This window comes from Dama dama, chromosome 13 (assembly GCF_033118175.1).
Source record: "Dama dama isolate Ldn47 chromosome 13, ASM3311817v1, whole genome shotgun sequence".
In the NCBI taxonomy this organism is placed as follows: domain Eukaryota; kingdom Metazoa; phylum Chordata; class Mammalia; order Artiodactyla; family Cervidae; genus Dama; species Dama dama.
Window position 1 is genome coordinate 35435389 of NC_083693.1, and position 20564 is coordinate 35455952.

At 49.4% G+C, this 20564-nt stretch overlaps 2 protein-coding genes across 5 annotated transcripts in view; one reads left to right on the forward strand and one right to left on the reverse strand.

Annotated features, from left to right (window-relative positions):
• The window catches only part of IL16 (interleukin 16), a 122947-nt gene extending 114320 nt beyond the window's left edge, over nt 1-8627 (forward strand). For 2 of the 3 annotated variants that reach the window (XM_061158856.1, XM_061158857.1), the window contains 4 exons: nt 1098-1199; nt 4760-5018; nt 5244-5366; nt 8147-8627. In XM_061158856.1, coding sequence (XP_061014839.1) covers nt 1098-1199; nt 4760-5018; nt 5244-5366; nt 8147-8340 — 678 coding nt within the window. In that variant the 3' untranslated portion in view covers nt 8341-8627. The remainder of the gene's footprint in view (nt 1-1097; nt 1200-4759; nt 5019-5243; nt 5367-8146) is intronic. The other variant, XM_061158855.1, reaches the window with a different exon arrangement.
• A 1594-nt stretch (nt 8628-10221) lies between these two features.
• STARD5 (StAR related lipid transfer domain containing 5) lies at nt 10222-18768 on the reverse strand. Of its 2 annotated transcripts, none has more exons than XM_061158859.1 (6): nt 18624-18768; nt 17912-17961; nt 17423-17555; nt 14334-14451; nt 13134-13227; nt 10222-10837 (listed from the first exon to the last, which is right to left on the reverse strand). In XM_061158859.1, exons 1-6 carry the CDS (start codon nt 18645-18647, stop codon nt 10690-10692), a joined length of 567 nt encoding a protein of 188 aa, XP_061014842.1. In that variant the 5' UTR covers nt 18648-18768; the 3' UTR covers nt 10222-10689. The 2 variants fall into 2 exon arrangements, with proteins under 2 accessions (XP_061014842.1, XP_061014841.1); XM_061158858.1 differs by having other exon boundaries at nt 18549-18768.
• Nucleotides 18769-20564: the final 1796 nt, after the last annotated feature.

A 20564-nucleotide genomic window follows, 5' to 3' on the forward strand; every position in this document is an offset into this window, starting at 1 on the left:
CATGAATGGTCCTGGAGCACTGGTCTGCATTCCTAGGAGCAGAGGGTCCTCTCGAGCCGATGTGCTCTCAGTTCTCTGTAGTTCCCCTCTCTCTCTCACATCTGCCCCTTTTGCTCTTTTAAGTGGTCTGCCTGGGCCCTGGATGCACTTGAGTTTGAGACCCCCCCTCCACCACCATTGAGACCAGATGAGGGTCTCTGACTTTAGACACTGCAGAGGGATTGTTCTGGCTCCAGGGGAGCCCAGGTCCAGGCTGGGAAGTACTCTGTGTGTGTGTGTCTGTATGTGTGCCTGGGTGGGCATGCGTGTGTGTGTGTGTGTATGTATATGCATGTGTGTTCTAGGGTGAGAAGCCGGCTGGGCTCCTTAATGCTGTTGCTGTGCCCTATGGAGCAGCAGGTGTAAAACAGAACCACTAACTCCTGCAAAACTGCACCACCCCAGCTTTGCTGACCCAGAGTTCTCTAGGCTGACCCCATCCCACACCAGGTGGCAGAGCTGTGTTGTCCCAACTTCGATTTCCAGCTAACTCAGTAGCACCCAGCCCCATCTATACAGATGTGGGTGTGGATGGGTGCAGAGGAGAGGAAAAGAACTCTACAGGTTGCCGTACATGCATTTTCTTTTTCTTTTGAACTTCTCATGATTTCCCAGAAAGTTTTCTTTTTCTAAATAATGAGATGGGTTTGACACAACTGGGAACATGGACAAGCTGCGATTTGAGAGCAAATCAGCCTGATGTTACGCTTCTCAGGTGGCGCTAGTGGTAAAGCATCGACTTGCCAATGCCAGAGATGCAAGAGACGTGGGTTTGAACTCTGGGTCAGGAAGATCCCCTGGAGTAAGAAATGGCCACCCACTTCAGTATTCTTGCCTGGAGAATCCCATGGACAGAGGAGCCTGGTGGGCTACAGTCCATGGGGTTGCAAAGAGTCAGACATGAATTAAGCACACACACAGCCTGATGTTAGAACACTTGTTTAATCTTGATCTTCTGTAGTTTTATTAAACTTGAACAGAGGGGAAGAAGAATACTTGCTAAATTGTTCATGCTGTTGCAATACAATGTTTTTAATATATATATTTTCCTTCTGCAGCAATTAGACAGCATCCATGTCACCATCTTGCACAAGGAGGAAGGGGCTGGCCTTGGGTTCAGCTTGGCAGGAGGAGCAGATCTAGAAAACAAGGTGATCACGGTGAGTGGCCCAGTCATGGGGTTCATCAGAGCCAGAGGCAATGACCCTTGGAGAGGGGAGCACTTATCAGGAGGGGGATCAGAGGAATGCATAACCCCAGGCCCTGGGCAGGAGGTTACTGCAGGAGTTTAAGATACTTAGAGAAGCATAGATACTTAACCACTGGACCACGAGGGAAGTCCCATGATCCTTAACTTTAAAAAGGTCCCTGTGTACACAAAACGACTTTAATTTACCCAAAGAAATCTGAATCACTTATGGAACTTAAAAAAATATTACAGGCATCTCAGCCTCACCCCAGAGCTGTTTTATCAGAATTCCTTGAAGTCAAAGCCTTAATGCCTCCATTTCTGAAGGTCCTGGAGAGACGTTTAAAAAATTCCAACACAGTAAATGTCACTTCATTGAAGTGAAGTGAAGTGATATGAAAGTTACTCAGTCATGTCCAACTCTTTGCAACCCCAGGGGCTATGCAGTCCACGGAATTCTCTAGGCCAGAATACCAGAGTGGGTAGCCTTTTCCTTCTCCAGGGGATCTTCCCAACCCAGGGATTGAACCCAGGTCTCCCACATTGCAGGCAGATTCTTTACCAGCTGAGCCACCAGGGAAGCCCAAGAATACTAGAGTGGATAGCCTATCCCTTCTCCAGCGGATCTTCCCGACCCAGGAATCAAACCAGGGTCTCCTGCATTGCAGGCGGATTCTTTACCAACTGAGCTATCAGGTTAATTCAATGTTATGTGAATTTCATCTCAACAGCAAGACAACAGGAAGAAAATTCAAAACAAATTTTTTTCAGTGTCATGTCTCTTTTGGAAATAGAGACCAGCAACCTATTAGCCACCAACATTTAAAAATTTTTTAACTTTATAAGCCACTGGGCTTCTCTGGTGGCTCAGACAATAAAGAATATGCCTACAATGCAGAAGATCTGCCCAGGTTTGATCCCTGGGTCAGGAAGATCCCCTGGAGTAGGAAATGGCAACCCACTCCAGCATTCTTGCCTGGAGAATCCCATAGGCAGAGAAGCCCAGAAAGCTACAGTCCATAGGGTCCCAAAGAATCGGATACGACTGAGCAACCAACATTTTATCTTATTATTGGAGTATAATTGCTTTACAATGTTTGTGTTAGTTTCTGCTGTACAACAAAGCAAATCAGCTATAGGTATACATATATGTATATGCATATATACATGTATACATATATACATCCCTCTGGGATGTTCCTCCCAATTCCCCACCCTATCCCACCCATCTAGGTCATCACAGAGCACTGACCTGAGCTCCCTGTGCTTGACATACATATGCCACCAACGTTTAGACAAGAATGATTTATGACCACAGGAGCCTGTGCCAAAGGCTTTACAGGAAGGATTGAAGGCCTGGCTGTGACAGATAGCACAGCACACCTAGATGGAAAGAGGTCCCACCTGGACAGAAAGAGGCCTTGGGCAGGCGGGTGTGGTACAGCAGGCTGTTTTCCTGGGTTTGCCCACCGGGAGATGGGGTGTGTTAACACAGACGGTGGTGAAGCAGATCTGACGGTTGGCGGTGGGCGGTGGGGCCCACCTGGAAAGGTCAGGAAGCTGTTTCTGTTGCTATTCACAGAGCACAGCTCAGGATGTACCCGAGGCTTCAGATCTCGAGGTCCAGCCCCCTGTTCTCGCAGGACCAGCTGGTATGCAGGGTAACTCAGCACACTGCTTTCAGTCATTTCAGAGTCAGTCGTGTGTGAGCAGCAACTTCCTTCTTCGCAAGCAAGCTCTCCACCACAAAAAAGCACATAAAACCCATGAGGACCTAGTTCTGACACTGAGCACTGGCAGATCACCATAAAGACGTTCTGGACGGTACAGTCTGCTTCCTAATTGAAGAGCAGAAAAGAGAGCTTGCCTGTGGGAACAACACTTTGGATCTGTGGGTCTGCCCTGGAGGGGGGAGTTTTCTGCACCCATTTCGGCCGCCACCCCTGACACTGCCTCAAAAGCCAGGAGCGGTACACATCGGCTGATCCTATGCACCGAACTTCCCCTTTCTCCTTCCATGTTTGAGCGCTTCTGTTCCTTTCCAGATTCATTCAAAGAGAACTAACGTTGAGTACCGTCCATTATCAAGAACAAGCTGGGCTCCCACTGACGTGCAAGCTTTCCTCCCCATGCCTCAGGATGGGGGATCGTTGGCATGCTTGCTTCATTTGTGGAGGATGGATGGAGATGCAGAACAGAAATTCTGCCTCCTACTCGGGTCTCCTAATCAGAGGATCTTGACTACATCTGACCCCATAACAGAATTTTTCCAACACTGAAACTATTTAGAGAAACAAAGAACCTTGATCAAAGGATAACAGCAAAACAACACATAGCACAGTTTAGCGATTGCCCACTCATGCTGTCATTCAGTCCTCCTAATTAAGCACATTAGAATTTACATCATTAAAAAGACTGAGGCAGGTCTTCCCTGGGAGTCCGGTGGTTAAGACTCCGTGCCTCCATTGCAGAGGTGGTGGGTTTGATCCTGAGTCAGGGAATTAAGATCCCACATTCCGTGGGGCCAAAAATAAAAAGCCCCATACATGTTAAAAAAAAATGTATTACAGAAAAAAAAAGAAGACAACTGTGGCAAAGACATGAGATTTTTTTTTTTAAATCCTACACATTTTTCAGAAAGGGAACTTAGGTGGGTGATGGTCTCTTTTAATTGGAATTAAGGATCAGAATTTCTAGGGGAGGAGCTTTAAAAATATTCAGACTTCCTAGGATAATAATTCTGCATTCTGTGAAACATGTGGCCTGAGAATTTCTCTATGAAAAAAAGAATGCTTTGCTGAACCTTTTGGGGATCAGTATATTATTTGGCCTGTTCTTAGAGAATTATCATGCCAGCCTGCACTATAGAGTCTCTAATATTTTTTTTTTACATGGTAGACATTTTCAGAGCTTGTATTTTATCCAATGTTCTTAATTTTCTTAGACCTTGGAAACTTCTCTAACACAATATCTATTAATATGGCACAAAATCAGTGCTTGAAGAAAGTTTCCCTGGGAGAATGCTGATGCATAGCACAAAGAGCAAAAGAATGTGACCAAATGTTAACTAGGATTGTAGCAATACAGTCTAGGAGGTTGTGTTGGAAAGAATTTTGAGGGCCAGTCTGGCCACTTTTGCTAATGATCTCTGCTCTGGGTAGAGAAGGGGGTGAAGCTGGCTGGCAGCCCTGAGCTAGGACATCTTTCATTTTATTTTCTTTGAAAGAATCTTCTGGGCTTCCTGGTGGCTCAGTGGTAAAGAACCTGCCTGCCAATGCAGGAGATACAGGTTTGACTCCCGGGTGGGGAAGATGCAAGGAGAAGGAAGTGGCACCCCTTCCAGTATTCTTGCCTGGAAAATCCCATGGACATAGGAGTCTGGCAGGCTACAGTTCATGGGGTCACAGAAGAGGTGGTCGCTTAGCAACTAAACAACAAGAACCTGGGTTTAACTGGTCGTGATCCTCCTCCAGCAAGAATCTGGATCCAATATGGTAAGTCCTGGGTCCTGATCTCCTCTGGTTTGCTCAGGTTCACAGGGTGTTCCCTAACGGGCTGGCCTCCCAGGAAGGGACCATTCAGAAGGGCAACGAGGTTCTCTCCATCAACGGCAAGTCTCTCAAAGGAGCCACACACAATGATGCCCTGGCTATCCTCCGCCAAGCTCGGGAGCCCAGGCAAGCTGTGATCGTCACCAGGAGGCCGACTCTGGAGGCCACGACCGACCTCAACTCCTCCACTGATTCCTCAGGCTCAGCCTCTGTGGCCAGTGACATCTCCATAGAATCCGGTAAGTTCTCCTTGCCTGGTAGAAGCCTTGTGGGCCACATCACTTTTGGATGTGTGAGGCCAGCGCTGGCAGGGCCATTCCTGGTCCTCAGAACACTTAGCCAGCTGGGCGATGCACACACGGGTGAATCTGTACATGCGCACAAGTTCCCTGGCAGCATCAGCCAGGCTCACCTGATACCCAGAAGGAGAACATCCCTAACAAACCTCTGTGTTTTCTCATCAGCAGAGGCCACAGTCTGCACAGTGACCCTGGAAAAGACCTCTGCGGGACTGGGCTTCAGCCTGGAAGGAGGGAAGGGCTCCCTGCATGGGGACAAGCCTCTGACGGTTAATAGGATCTTCAAAGGTGTGATGTGGGTCCCCCTTTCGGCTTCAGCTCTAGTTGTGGGTGTTGGGCCAGGCAGCCTACAGGCTTCTGAGGGCCCTACAGGGCATATCGGTTTCCCACAACCCCAGGCCCTTTTGGGAGGCAGGCAGACCTCTTACGAACTTGACTTTGCTTTTTCTCCCTGTTCTGCTTGGCTCAGACATCCCCATAATCCCTCTATTTTGCTGGGTCCTTGTAAGTGACCCAGCCTGCTCTGGCTTCAGCCTGGCAGGGATGGGACCAAGGTGAAGTACATGAGGCCCTGAGTGCCATTTTTTTAATTTTTAAAAATCTTTTGTTATTTATTTAACAAATTTAAATTGTTAAATTGCTCCTCGTGGGCTTTCTCTAGTTGCATAGAGCAGGGGCTACTCTCTGGTTGCGGTGTGCAGGCATCTCATTGTGGTGGCTTCTCTCATTGCAGAGCTGGGGCTCTAGAGCACTCAGGCTTAGTAGTTGTGGTGCACAGGCTTAATTGCCCCTTGGCATATGGAATCTTCCTGGACCAGGGATCGAACCCACGTCTCCTGCATTAGCAGGCAGATTCTTATCCACTGGTCCACCAGGGAAGTCCTGGGTGCAATATTGAAGGGGGTGCCGAAATATTCAGTAATCAAGATACAGACTGTTTCAATGCAATATTTTTTTAAATCGAAATTAATTCAAAAAGCCCACAATGAACAAAACACAGAGTCTGACTTTCCACTAGCAGAACCCAGCCTCACTCACCTCATTCTAATCCTGGACTCATCAGCTCCTACTGTTATTCAAAATGTTGAGATTTTGTTCATCATGGATTGGGGAGCAAGCCAACTCTAGTTGGAGGTTACTTGGGTTTTCCTGGGAAGATAATGAATGGCCTGCAGCTGTCACATACAATCACTCCTGATTCTTCACTGCTTCTCAAGCTGGACCCCCTGAGTCCCAGAGCCAGGAGTTGTAGACAAGGGGTCATGTGGTCTGGGATCTGGTCCAGTTCTGCTTCTTTTTTTGGCTATGCTGGGTCTTCATTGCTGTATGCACGCTTTTCTCTAGTTGCAAGTGCACAGGCTTCTTATTACAGTGGCGTCTTGTTGCAGAGCACAGGCTCCGTAACACGAACGCTTCAATAGTAGCAGCACGTGAGGTTCCCTAACTCTAAAGCACAGTCTCAGTAGTTGTGGTGTATGGGCTTAGTTGCTCCACAGTATGTGGGATCTCCCCCGATCAGGGATCGAACCCATGTCTCCTGCGTTGACAGGCAGATTCTTTACCACTGAGCCACCAGGGAAGCCCTCCAGCTCTGCTTCTAACTGCCAGTGACTATTGTCTTCTGGGCCTGAGGCTCCTGATCTATAAGAAGAGCTGTGGACGGGGGTCTTTGGGCTCTTAGTGTTGCAATGCAAAGGCCTTCCTAGCTCTGCTCCCTGTACCCCAGGGAGGCCCCGTTGCAGACTGGTTTTGTTTCTGGGAGGCCTGCTACAACTGCTGAGGCTCACATGGGAGCTTACGAAGGATGCTATGTTTACTCCAACTCTGGAGAAGCTATATATATATAATATATATGTATATATAGAATTGGTTTTTTTTTTTTATCCTTAACCAAGACTTCACCTTATTTATTTATGGCTGCATCAGGTCTTAGTTATGGCACATGGGCGTTTCTCTAGTTGTGTCATGCAGGGCTTAGTTGTCATATGGGCTTAGTTGCCCCAAGGCCTGTGGGATCTTAGTTCCCCAACCTCAATCCCTGCATTGGAAGGTGAATTCTTAATCTCTGGACCACCCGGGAAGTCCTCAATTCTGGGAAAGATATTTTTAACTTTTTATTTTAATTTTTGACCACACTGCATAGCACGTGTGTATGTGTGCTCAGTCATGTCCGACTCTTTGCAACCCCGTGGACTGTAGCCTGCCAGGGTCCTCTGTCCATGGGATTTCCCAGGTAAGAACACTGGAGTGGGTTGCTATTTCCTTGCAGAATCTTAATTACCAATTAGGGATCAAACCCACACCTCTTGCAGTGGAAGCTTCAAGTCTTAACCGCTGGACCACCAGGGAATTCCCAGTATTTTTAACTTTTGAAAGTTGATTTGAGATGAGCATACGTCTCCAAGTCACTGGACCTGGATTCTAGTGTTAGTTCTGCCACCAATGGCAGCACGACCTTAGACGAGTCACTTCACCATCTTGGTCCCATTTGCTTACACGGGGATGAGCCTGCCAGCTGCAGGGTGATGTGGGGCCAAGGGATGTGGACTCTAGAGCCACAAAGTCTGGTTCAAACCTAGACCCCATCACGCAGCAGCTTCGAAGCTCAGGTGAGTTACTTGAGTCCTTGGTTTCCTCCCCCATGAAAAGGGAACAGTAACAGAGCTACTAGAGTCCTAGGACTCTTGCCATAAATGCTGAGTGTTAACACAAAGCCTGTGATATATAATTGCCCAGTATATTTTAGCTTTTTTTTTTTTTTAGAAATCTCTGTTTAGATGCTTGATCTGTTTTATTTGTTTATTTACTGGCCACACTGCACAACATGCAGGATCTTGGCTCCCTGACCACGGACTGACCCTGTGCCCCCTGCACTGGAAGGTGAAGCCCTAACCACTGGGCCACCAGGGAAGTCCTGGGAGGCCTCGCTTTAGATCGACCACTGAGCTCCAGAGGGATGGGCTCCAGTTCCCTTCTGAGCTGTCCTGGCTCCTCAGAGGCCAAGGGTAGGTGGTGACTGCTTGTTCCCTTGTCACTCAAGGCACCCACTCTCTCCTCTCTCATCCCAGGGGTGGCCTCAGAACAGAGTGACACAGTCCAGCCAGGAGATGAAATCTTACATCTGGCCGGCACCGCCATGCAGGGCCTCACGCGGTTTGAAGCCTGGAACATCATCAAGGCGTTGCCTGATGGCCCTGTGACGATTGTCCTCAGGAGGAAGAGCCTGCAGTCCAAGGGGACCCCAGCTGCTGGAGATCCCTAGGCCCAGCACCAGTGCAGACGCCAGAGCCTACCACATGCAGGTCCCCGAACTGCTAATTCTCAGGGTCACAGCTAACCCCACCCAATGGGGGAACGTACAGGTGTGCTTCCCGGTGGCTGCTTGCCCAGGTCTGGACCTTCTGGGACCCCACCCAGTGACAGGGTGGTCCCAGAAGTTAGGGCACAGTCACAGTGGGGTGGCCGATACAAATGACAGACTGTATCTAGAGAGCTTAGTGATAAGACTGTGGTGCTGTAAATAAAATGGATATATGATTGGATATGAAATCCATGGCTTGCTCTGCAGATTTTCTAAGGCCTGTCTCTGGGTGACGATCCACCCTAACCTTTGTTTTTCTCATGAGTCTGCAATGCTGGCCTGCTTGGAGGGGGTTCCCTTCATCCTGCTCCACTTGACATCAACTGGTGCCAACTCACAGGCTGGAGGCTAGAACCACTGGAAGGGTCATTCACTCACACACAGGTCACTGAGGTTGGCTGCTGCTAGGAACTCAGCTGGAGCCATTGGCCTGGACACTTGGAGGCGGCCTCTCCCTGTGGCCAGGGCTTCCTCACAATACATGACTGGGTGTCCCCCAAGAGAGTGACAGCCAGGTAGGAGCTGCATCCTTGATGTGACCTTATCTCCAAAGTTGAAGAGCATCACTTCTCTTGTGATCCATCAGTCAGAGCTGGCCCAGACCTGCTCAGGTTTAAGGGGAGGGGAAAGGCAGCTTGGGCTATTTTTGAAAAATATGGTCTATCACATAGTGCATTTGCAAAACTGTTTTTGGTTGGGGTTGGAGAAGCGCTCCTAGCTGGGGTGGTACCCAGTGACAGAGCAAGTAAACAGACAAGTGAAACTCCATGTGTGCTCAGCTGTGCCAACAGAATAGACCAGCCTGAGTCTGACAGGGTGAAATACACATGGCTGCCATTTACCTCCCATGTGCCAAGCACCGTGTTGGTATTAAGTGGACATTGTCTTCAGTAATCACAGCAGTGTCTACAGAGCGTGATATCATCCTCTTATATAGATGAGAACACTGAGACCCAAGACAGTGAGAAACTTGTCCAGCTGGTAAATGATACAGAGTGAGTCCTTTCTTCTGTGATTTGGTTGAGACCAATAGGCCAAGATGGGGCTTCCCCGATGGTTCAGCAGGTAGAGAATCTGCCTGCAATACAGGAGACACAAGAGACTCGGGTTCGATTCCCTGCCAGGAGGGCATGGCAACCCATTCTAGTATTCTTGCCTGGAGAATGCCATGGACAGAGGAGCCTGGCGGGCCACAGTCCGTGGGTTCACAAAGAGTTGGACACAACTGAGCAACAAGCATGTGCACAAGAGGCCAGGATGCTTTTAAATGCAGACAGAACATTGTGGGGAAGCCACCGCTGTGGTCATTACTTAGCGCCTGACTGCTGAGCTTGGGGCAAGGAAATTGATTAGCAACACCTAGTATCCCCTGACCGTGGCTTCTCTGGTGGCTCAGCAGTAAAGAATCTGCCTGCCAATGCAAGAGAACATGGGTTTGATCTCTGGGTTGGGAAGCTCCCCTGGAGAAGGAAATGGCAACCCACTCCAGTATTCTTGCCTGGGAAATCCCATGGACTTGGTAACAGCCGTATGGCCCTACCAGGGCTTGGAGGCCAGAAGACTCCTGCTCCACCTTCCATAACCAAGGACAAGAAAAGGCAAATGCCCAAGGGAGGGGAGGTTCTCCTCAAATCCCACTTGTAGGCTTGCTCCATCCAGAATCAATTCCAGAGTGCTTCCAGGGCCAGATTCAAACTGCCTGGTTTCCCTGGGGCACATGAAATTTAACTCATGCAGGGGGAAAATAAAGAAAAATGATTTGAATAAAAGAGACAACAAAAGGAATATTGAAAGTGTTTTTCCTGAAGGTTCATCTCATTTTTTAAACATCAGGTTGACGTCTTTAAGGGGAAGGCTGGCCCAGCACCATACATCCGGGGGTCTGTGGTACAGGACTGAGAGCTCGGATGCAAGAAAGGGGCTAAGCCAGGTTTTGGGGGATCTCTGAGAGTGACCGGCAGAGGAAGGCTTTGGACCCTAGTGTGTCCCACGGTGCCCAGGCAGAGTCCCCGTCTGGTGGTCGGGGGATCAGATGCACCTGCCGGAGAAGGTGTACTTGGATGACAAGAGCCCCACCCGAGTAGATGGAGGAGCAGGGGACACAGGGTCGCCCCTGGCTGATGTCCCCGGGGACGAACTTTCCATCGGTGTCTTCCAAAGGAGCCCATGTGCTCCCAGGCTCTTCAGGGGTGTCCCAACAACTGCCCTTCTGCACAAGCCACGGCAGTGCTCGGCCAACCAGCCAGGCTGTCAGCCGAAGAATTTCTTCACTGCTTTCTCAAGGTTGGCATAGAACCCAGCCATGCTGCGGGGGAAGAAGGAGTCCACCACGCCCTGTGGGAGGTAACCACTGAGGTCAGTCTGGAAGAATGTGACCAGGCTGGTTTTGTTTGGCTCCCTGTGAAAACAAAAACAGGGCTGTTAGGTATCTAGAACCAAGGCCCACTCAGGGAAGTGGTCCAAACCCAGGGATTTTGCTGGGTTCACTGCCCAGGGGTCCCCTCTGGACTTGCTTCTTTTCAGGATGGAAGCGGGTCCTCTCAAGCATGCTTCCCTGGCCCCACATGGATGGCCAGCAAGGACATGCCCCCATTTCCATTCCAGCAAGGCCATTCATTCCCTGTGCCTGATTCACTCGGGAAAGTCTTTCAGAGAACTTACTCCAGTGCTGGGTCCTGGGAGAAAGAGACACGATGCTGCCCTCTGACCACTGAGGGCAGTGATTCTGCGAGAGGTCTGGCAACTCCTGGGAGTTCCTAACACCCTTTCAAGGGCTTTTCAAGGTCAAGGCTATTTTTCTCACAGCACTAAGATGTGATTTGCCTTTCCACTCCCATTCTCTCAGCCTGTACTTTATTCTCACAAATTTTCCCCATGGCCAGCACAATGAAGGCATGGGCTTTGTGGAGACTAAGCATTTTTATTTGTTTATTTATTTATTTTTAATTTTTGGAGGCCATGCCTCACAGCATGTGGGATCTTACTTTCCCAGCCTGGGATCGAACCTGCATCCCCTGTATTGGAAGTATGGAGTCTTAGCCATTGGACCACCAGGGAGGTTCCTAAGCATCTTATTTGAATGGAATTGTTAACAGCTTCGCTGCTAGGGCGGTGGTGGGGGGCAGTTTCCAAAGACTCTGATGTGTGCATCACAACAGACTGAATGTAGAAGCAGATGTGAGCTTCTATTAAGCCTGACATTAATATTTCCTCAAATGTAAAACAAGGCCACTCCCCGCTATTTTTTTCTTTTGAAAAATATAGTTATTTTTCACAACAATATTTACATTATCATGTAATTGCTGTTGTTGTTATTCAGTCGATAAATCATGTCTGACTTTTTGCAACCCCTTGGACTGCAGTACGACAGGCTTCCCTGTCCTTCACTGTCTCCTGGAGTTTGCTCAAATTCATATTAAGTTGGTGATGCTATCTAACCATTTCATCCTCCACCATCCCCTTCTCCTTTTGCCTTCCATCTTTCGTAGCATCAGGGTCTTTTCCAATGAGTCACTTCTAATGAATGTATCATTATGTTAAAATAAATATTTTTAAATGTCTCAGGTTTAATGTCAAATATAGTAAATACTGATGGATATAATCCACATGAACAAAACACTTTGATGCCCTGTATAATACTGAAGAGTGTAAATGAGAGCTTCCCTGATAGCTCAGCGGTAAAGAATCCACCTGCCAATTCAGGAGATGTGGGTTTGATTCCTGGGTCGGGAAGATGTCCTGGAGAAGGAACTGGCAACCCATTCCAGTATTCTTGCCTGGGAAGTCCCATGGACAGAGAATCATGGCGGGCTACAGTCCATGGGATCACAAAAGAGTTGGACACAACCCGAGTGACTAAACAGTAACAGTGGAGACTCAGACCAAAAATATAAGAACTAAGATCCTGCATGCTGCTCGGTATGGCAAAATAAAAAAAATAAATAAACAAACCTGGCCATGACCTGTGAGAACACAGGGACAGAACCATTTCTGAGCTCAGTTCTGGGGCTGACTCATGCTGTGCTCTCAGAATCACCCATTAGGCCAGAGCATCTCAACCTCATTCCTTGCTGAGGGGACATAAGATGAGCACCAGTGGGGGGACTGAGGGTGGTGACAGCTAAGCTCCTGGCTGGTCCCAGCTGGTGGAGCGCTCTCAGAACCCCAAGAACACTGGGTGCCCAGACCCTACATGGCCAGCCTGTGACCCTGCACAGACTCTGTAACAGCAAGGCCTACAGAGGTGTAAGGCATTTTAATTATTGGGAATCATCATTAATGTTGCCATTGAGTAGAACATCCTCCACCTTGGACAGAAAGGAGATCAAACCAGTCAGTCCTAAAGGAAATCAACCCTGAATATTCACTGGAAGGACTGATGCTGAAGCTGAGGCTCCAATACTTGGCCGCCTGATGCAAAGAGCTGACTTACTAGAAAAGACCTGATGCTGAAAAATACTGAAGGAGAAGGGGAAGGCAGAGGATGAGACGGCTGGATGGTATCACCGATTCAATGGACGTGAGTTTGAACAAACTCTGGGAGACAGTGAGGCACAGAGCAGCCTGGCATGCTGCAGTCCCTGCGGTTGCAAAGAGTCGGACACGACTGATCGACTCAACAACAACAACAGGACATCTTCAGTGAAGCCACAGTGAGGTCTCAGCACGCCATTCATTCTGGAGGCTGTCCTTACCCTGGCAGAGGTTCACAGAAACAACCACAGGGATGGTTAAATCCTCTCACGTAACCCGGTTTCGGGGGACAAGATGGATGCTCCACATTGGTAGCTGGAAGAGAGAGTAAAGGGTCAGGGAGCTGTAGCTTTGGGCAATCGGGCCCCAGTGGCTGAAGGGCCTTACCAGGCACCCAGAGTGTATGCAGACCAGTCACCTGGAGCCTGAGCTCTCCATACTGCCACTCCACTGTCCCTTGCACACACGCGTTCACACGTATGTGTGCCCACACATTTCTGCACTCACACGTGCACACACACCCTCTCCAACCTGCCAGTGTATTAGAGGAAAGAATATTTCAGGGTCTTCCCTGGTGGCCCAGTGGTAAAGAACCCACCTGCCAATGCAGGAGAGGTGGGTTCCATCCCTGGGTCGGAAAGATCCCATGGAGGAGGGCATGGCAACCCTCTCTAGTATTCTTGCCTGGAGAATCCCATGGACAGAGGAGCCTGGTAGGCTACAGTCCAGGGGGTCACAAAGAGTTGGACATTACTGAGCATACACACATGCAGGGAACTAGATTCCAAATGCCATAACTAAGACCTTGCATAGCCAAATAAATACAATTTTTTCTTTTTAAAAGAAAGAACATTTCAGATGTCAGGCTCGAGGGTAGAAGGAAGAAGGTCCCCCTCTCAAATCCCAGCCAACAGAGGTGTGGACGTGCCATCACCTGCCCCCACATGGGATATTCAGGAGAGCAGCAAGGCTGGCACTTTCTGCAGGAGGAACCGTAAAAAGTGCAGAGGCAGGAACTTTGCTCCTGGCTGGAAGTCGGGGAGCTGACAGCACCACAGTCCTCATGGGAAGGTGCTCCATGGGTGCAGGGGATCATCACACCCTGGGGTTCCCTGGAGCCAAACCATAGCCCACGTGTCTGGGGTACGAACTATGCACCTCAGCAGGAATGAAAACAGGGTGCTGATGGAATCTGTGTCTTCAAACTAAAATGACATGTATGGACGCTCTCATCTCAGATCTCCCTGGCACAGAATCCCCCCAAACCTGACAAGGGGAGGGGAAGACAGAAAAACGAGCCCAGGCTGTGCATGCCCCAGGGGTTTCTAGCTGGTGGGCTTTCTTTGAGGAACTGGGCGGGTGTGGGGGAGACAGAGACCAGCAGCCCACTAACACCTCGAAGCAGGGCCACCGTCACTCACCGTTGGAACTGATGGTGCCGTCCTCGTATGTCCTGACTAGCACCAGGTCGACGAAGTCTCTGGGGGAAATAAGCTTCATGACGGCTGAGGGCGTGGTGGTTCTACTGAAGAGCAGGGTCTGTCAGAGGAAAGAGGGGTCCAGCTGCGTGCAATGGCCAGGCGTCTGCCCCCTGCCCTGACTCCTCAGAGCTCACCCACCCCCGCATCTGGTCCCAATAACCCCGGCTCTGGAAGATGGGAACAGCACTGACAGCAAGGTGGCTTTGTGACCCAGAGGGTCTGGGGTGAACTTCCCCGGATGGAGGTGCCAAGGGTCACAGGAACACACCCAGTTAGCAAAATCTTGGGTTGTGACCTTGGCAACAAGGGCAGCCCAAATGATGCAACAAAGAGCTGGCCTGCAGCAACTAAGACTTGACTCAGGCAAAAGTAAAAACAAATAAATACTTTAAAAAATAAACAGGATCATGAGAGTTGTCATTGGTGGAGCATGTAATAAGAGTCTGGCTGGACAAAGCTCTCCGTTGTTCAGTCACTAAGTCTTGTCCGACTCTCTGCACCGACTCCATGGACTAACACACACCAGGCTTCCTTGTGCCTCACTATCTCCCAGAGTTTGTTCAAACTCATGTCCACTGAGTCTATGAACAATGCTCTCAGTGGTCCTGCACAACTGAGAAACTGGTTTCATTTACCCATTTGACCAAAGAAGAAAACTGAGGCTTGCAGAGATGAAGGAATTGACCACAAAGCTCAGGGTGGAGAGGAGAGACTTGAACTGGGCCGGGTCTAGGCTGAGGCAAGAGAGGCCACTCCTTTCTTAGGCTGCCTTTGCTCTTCTTGCCCAACCCTGAGAACAGTGCCTCCTTAAATATGTGTCCTGCACAGCTTTCTGGTTTCCCCCAGTCCCAACCCTGGGAGGGAACACCCCTAGAACTTCACCCAGTCTCAGAATATTCCACCAAGTCCATTCCCCCACTTTACAAGTCAAGGACCCCCCAAGCCCATGCTTTATCCCATGGTTCCCCTACTCCAGCAGGACATCAGTCCTTTCAGGGTCATAAGATCAGGCCCCAAGATGGGACAGTCCCAGGGAGCGCCTATCCCATTATTCACTGAATGTGTGTTAATTATTCAGCTGTGTCTGACTCTTTGTGATCCCATGGACTGTAGCCTGCCAGGTTCCTCTGTCCATGGGATTCTCCAGAATACTGGAGTGGGTAGCTATTCCCTTCTCCAGAGGATCTTCCCGAGCCAGGGATTGAAGCCAGGTCTCCTGTATTGCAGGCAGATTCTCTTCCATCTAAGCCATCAGAGAAGCCCATTCACTTACTATTTTTTATCTAAATGTGCTCACTTTTTAAAACTTAAAGTTATTTTAAAAGGAAGCTATTTAATTGCTGGAAATGAAAAAGAAGGTATCAGTTGGCATAAATAAAAGACAACTGCTACACACACACGGAATTCTTGGGTTCTGTTTCTGGGCCTGAGGCCAGCTGTCTTGTCATCATGGAGATTAGCAAGGTGTCAAGGGCACATCAGCCCTTGAGACTTTCTGCTTCAAGTTATCAGAGAGATTGAAGGCTTGAAATGGAGTGACGTCACTAGGTGTGATTGAACTTCAGCTTCAAATGTTAAAGACCTATCACCTTGTGCCTCACCCTTCACGAAACACTGACATAAACTCCTGTGATGATGAATTGAAATGTGAATTCCTGGTGAAGGTTAAGAACACTTGGCTCCTGCCGATCAAGTAATAAAGAATTATGGCTTGAGGTTTCCTAATACCTGCTACAGAAGCACCCAAGAGGGTACTAGGTCCACAGATGTCAAAATCAAGGCACCATTCAAAAAAAAAAAAAAAATTTGCAACATTTCCTCAAGGCAACTTTTTCATTTCTTCTGGCTGTCTTTTTTTTTCCTCCTTAACTTCTATAATCAAAATGAGGTGGATTCTTAACGCTATGGGGCTTCCCAAGTGGCTCAGTGGTAAAGAATCCACCTGCCAATGCAAGAGACCCAGGTTGAATTCCGGGGTTAGGAAGATCCCCTGGAAGAGGAAATGGCAACCCACTCCAGTATTCTTGCCTGGGAAATCTCATGGACAGAGGAGCCTGGCGGCTACAGTTCATGGGGTCGTAAACAGTCAGACACAACCAAAGCAACTTAGCACACACACACACACACACACACGCTTAACACTACAGAGGATCCCAGGGCAGGACCAATTAGATCTCTGCTGTCCAATATGGCAGCCACAAGTTCCACATGGCAATTTAAATTTACACTGAATCATGAAAATTACATAAAATTAACTATTTCTTCAAACTAGACACCTTTCAAATGTCTGTGGCCACTTGGGGCCAGTGGCTACTGTATTGAACAGCGCTGTTGTAGAATATTTTCATCACAGCAGAAAGTTCTACTGGGCAGCACTAGGCTAGATACCACATGTTTTATCAGCAGAGAAACTGGCATCCAGAATTTTCCCCCGGCACAGCCTCACAGCTGGCAGAGGATCCTGAGTCTTTGGCCAGGACTCATTATCACGGTCCCATCAAGGGGCAATATTTCAAACTAGAGCTGATGCGTCCAATCCAGGCTGCTTCACCATTCTCAGAGCTCACATTCACTCTGCACTCCTGCCTTCATTAGCCACTGCGGGGTTCTCTCAGCTCTGTCTAGGGCAGCTCTACCTCTCTGGGTCTCACTGTTACATACCTACACCTGGGCTGAGGCTGGGTTTAAGTGTTGAGCAGTGCACAACCTATTTGCTGGGCACTCCCCTTGCCTAAGGGCTTTCCAGATGCCACAGTGGTAAAGCATCCACCTACCAATGCAGGAGATGCAAGAGAGGCAGGTTCGATCCCTGAGTCGGGAAAAATTCCTTGAGAAGGAAATGGCGACCCACACCAGTATTCTTGCCTGGGAAATCCAATGGACTGAGGAGCCTGGCTGGCTACAGTTGCAGAGTCGGACACAACTTAGCAACAAAGCAACAACCCCTTGCCTAAAGGTGTCACTGACCCTTCACAGAGGGGACAGAGTCAGCTTACTGTCTCTGGATAACAGTGCTTGGAAAGACTTACATCAGTGAGGCTTTCAATAATTTCAAAACTGTTCACATTCTCATCCCACTGAGCTCGTAAAGTCCCAGCAAGTGGCTTCACGCAGTCCCACACCTGCTCTGGTGTCCCGTTCACAATGCCTTTTCCTCTGTACCTGGAGCACAAAGAGCAATGTGACCCTAAGGCATAAACCAAACTTGTTTATCCTGGGATTACACAGAAGGACAAGAAGCCATGTGTGCCACTCTTCTTTAAGACAGCCTTGCAGAGAAGGGGCTGACATCTACTGGCCCACCTCCCCATGGGCCTGCAGAAACAGACGGATGCTAAGCTTTCACAAGAATACAGTTTGAGGAAATGATTTAGTTAGATGCAGAAGCTTTTCCGGAGGATGACTGGCAAGTTGATTCCAGGTGCTAGGATGGACTGCCGTCTCAGAGGAAGCAAACCCACAGAAACATCAGGAGAGGTGTGACACCCTAAGGAGCTCTGAGCAAGGCATGCACTTACAGGTTCCCTGGAAACTCCACAGATGGCCTCCAGGAAACTGAAACTCCGTTCTGTCAAAAGGCACAGAATCGCACAATTTTAGAGCTAGAAGGACTCTTGGGAGATAGAGCCCGATCCCCTGTTTTATGAAAGAAAAGTCAAGAGCCTCAAGAGATGCAAGTTTCCAAGGTGAGACCCAACTGATTCATGACAGAGTGGGGACTAGTCCTGAACAAAGCTGCCTCCAGGAGGATGCGGTGGACAAAGGGATCTCGTGTGGCTACTGGAAGAGCTTTAGAGCACTGGAGATTTTCAAATCACTTTAAAACCCACCATGCATCTTGTTTTCTCGGACAATTTAGCTCTGTTTGGTGCTTCCCGCTCCACCCTAACCATTTGCCAGCAGGTGACCTTGGCTAAGTCATTTAGTGAAATGGACACATACTCAACCCCTGGGGGTCATTGTGTGCACAACTGGCCCTATTTTTTTTTTTTTTTTTTTAAGGAAACAACCCCCAGTGGAATCTCCTCTTCAATCTAGCTCCAGGGGATAGAATGCACAAAACCTCTTGGGAGAGGAGGAGCCTAGGGGCTTCTGAGACCCTAGCCCCAGTGAGCAAAGGCCCCACGACCCCTTTCTGCCCCGTTCCTCACTCACGCCTTCCCGGCAAATCTTCCAGCCCGAGTTGTCTCGCCGGTACTGGAGCATCTTCTCCGCCACCGCCTCGCTCACCTGCGCGGCCGTCGCCGGGTCCATTGCGCCGAAAGATGCGCGAGGCCTAGGGGTCGCAGGCGGGGTATGCGGTCGCGGCCCCGCACTTGGGTTTGGAAAGCCGGAAAACCAGGGCCTGGCTTGGAGCCCAGAGTCCCGCCCCAGCCCCGCCCCCGATCTCGGATTGGTTTAGGCCTTCTGATAGGTCCCGCCCTACTCTGAGATTAGCAGCGCTGGAGATAGACCGGCCCCGCAGCGCACACTACGCGCTCAGCCTGGGCTGGTCCAGGGCTCCCCCTGCAAGGTCCAGCGGGATCCGCCTTTCGCCCGTCCCAGCTCAGGGAGGGGCTTGGGGGCGCCGGAACTTGGGAGGGCCTGTGGTGGAGAGCCAAGAGGGCGGGAACAGGTCTTGGACGACGTCGTAGGCTTGTGTAAGCATAGTGGACTTTTGTCTTGAGTGCGGAGAGGCTTTCTGCCAGGGCGGATGATGGTGAAATTGCAATCAGATATTCCTTTCTAGGGCGGCTGTTGTAGGGGTGGGAGAGGCAGTGTGCGCTGAGACGGGGGTGGAGGTGGGAGCAGTTAGGAAGCTGCAGCGGTCATGGGAGAGATGGGGGTGGCCTGGAGCAGGGGGTGGTGGTGCAGGTGGAGAGAAGAGGACCCTCGGAAAGTGTTTAGAAAGCTAGAGCATAGAGATCTCTGTGAAAGATGGTGGAGACTGGAGGAGTAGGAAGCTCATGACTCCCACCTGGCTTGAGCCGCTGGTAGCTTAACTGCGAGGGAGGCCAGAGACAGGGTTGAGGGGGGACATGGTGCGTTCAGTTCTGATCTTATTCAGTAGGAGGTGCCTGAAAGACCTCTAAGGGATGTCTGGGAGACTCTGGGATGCGCTGGCATCTGGGACAGAGCTGGGCACAGCTAAGAGATGGCAGAGTTCTGTGCCTCTGGTGGCCTCCACCTTGGAGGAGTGCGTGGGATCACATCCCCTCAGCTCCTTTCCTCCTTCGCAGCGCGGTCGTTGTCGTTTAATCGCTAAGTCGTGTCCAACTCTTCTGCGACCCTATGCACTGTGGCCTGCCAGGCTCCTCTGTCCATCGGATTTCCCAGGCAAGAACACTGGAATGGGTTGCCATTCCCTTCTCCAGGGAGTCTTCCCCACCCAGGGATGGAACCCAAGTGCAGCTACTGCTGCTGCGTGTGCTTAGTCGTGTCTGACTCTGGCAACCCCATAGACTATCAAGTCCCATAGACTGCCTGCCAGGCTCCTCTGTCTATGGGATTCTCCAGGCAAGAATACTGGAGTGGGTTGCCATTTCCTTCTCAAGGGGATCTTTCTGACCCAGGAATGGAACCCAGGTCTCCTGCATTGCAGGCAGACTCTTTACTGACTGAGCTACAAGGGAAGCCACTGAGCCACCCGGGACCCCCTTTTCAGAGCTATAACCAACTAAATATTTGAGAAGATCAACACTGAGATCAGTTTTTATTTTCTGTTTTGGGTGCATATTGTTTCATCTCAAGTTTTTAAAAAAATGGTGTAAAGAAAATGACTACTTGAAACCATTTCATGGAAGATGTGATGGACTGCCAGGTGTTGAGAGGCTGGATGCGGAATTAGAGAGTTCTAAACCTGGCTTCGTGCACAATTCACTGTGTGCTTTTGAGCAAGTCACTTAGTCTGTTTGCTTATAGGTGAAGCAAGACCATGATAGATGTCATCCCATGCCAGTGTGATGGGCAGGTGAAGTAATGCATGTGAATGTTCCTTGAAGCCATTAAAAAAAAAAAAAAGACTTCCTTGGAGGTCCAGTGATTAGGACTTCACCTTCCAATGCAAAGGGTACCAGTTTGATCCCTGTTCATGGAATTAAAATCCCATGTCTTGGGTCAAAAACCCCAAAACATAAAGCAGAAACAATATTGTAACATTCAATGAAGACTTTTAAAAATGGTCTGCATCAA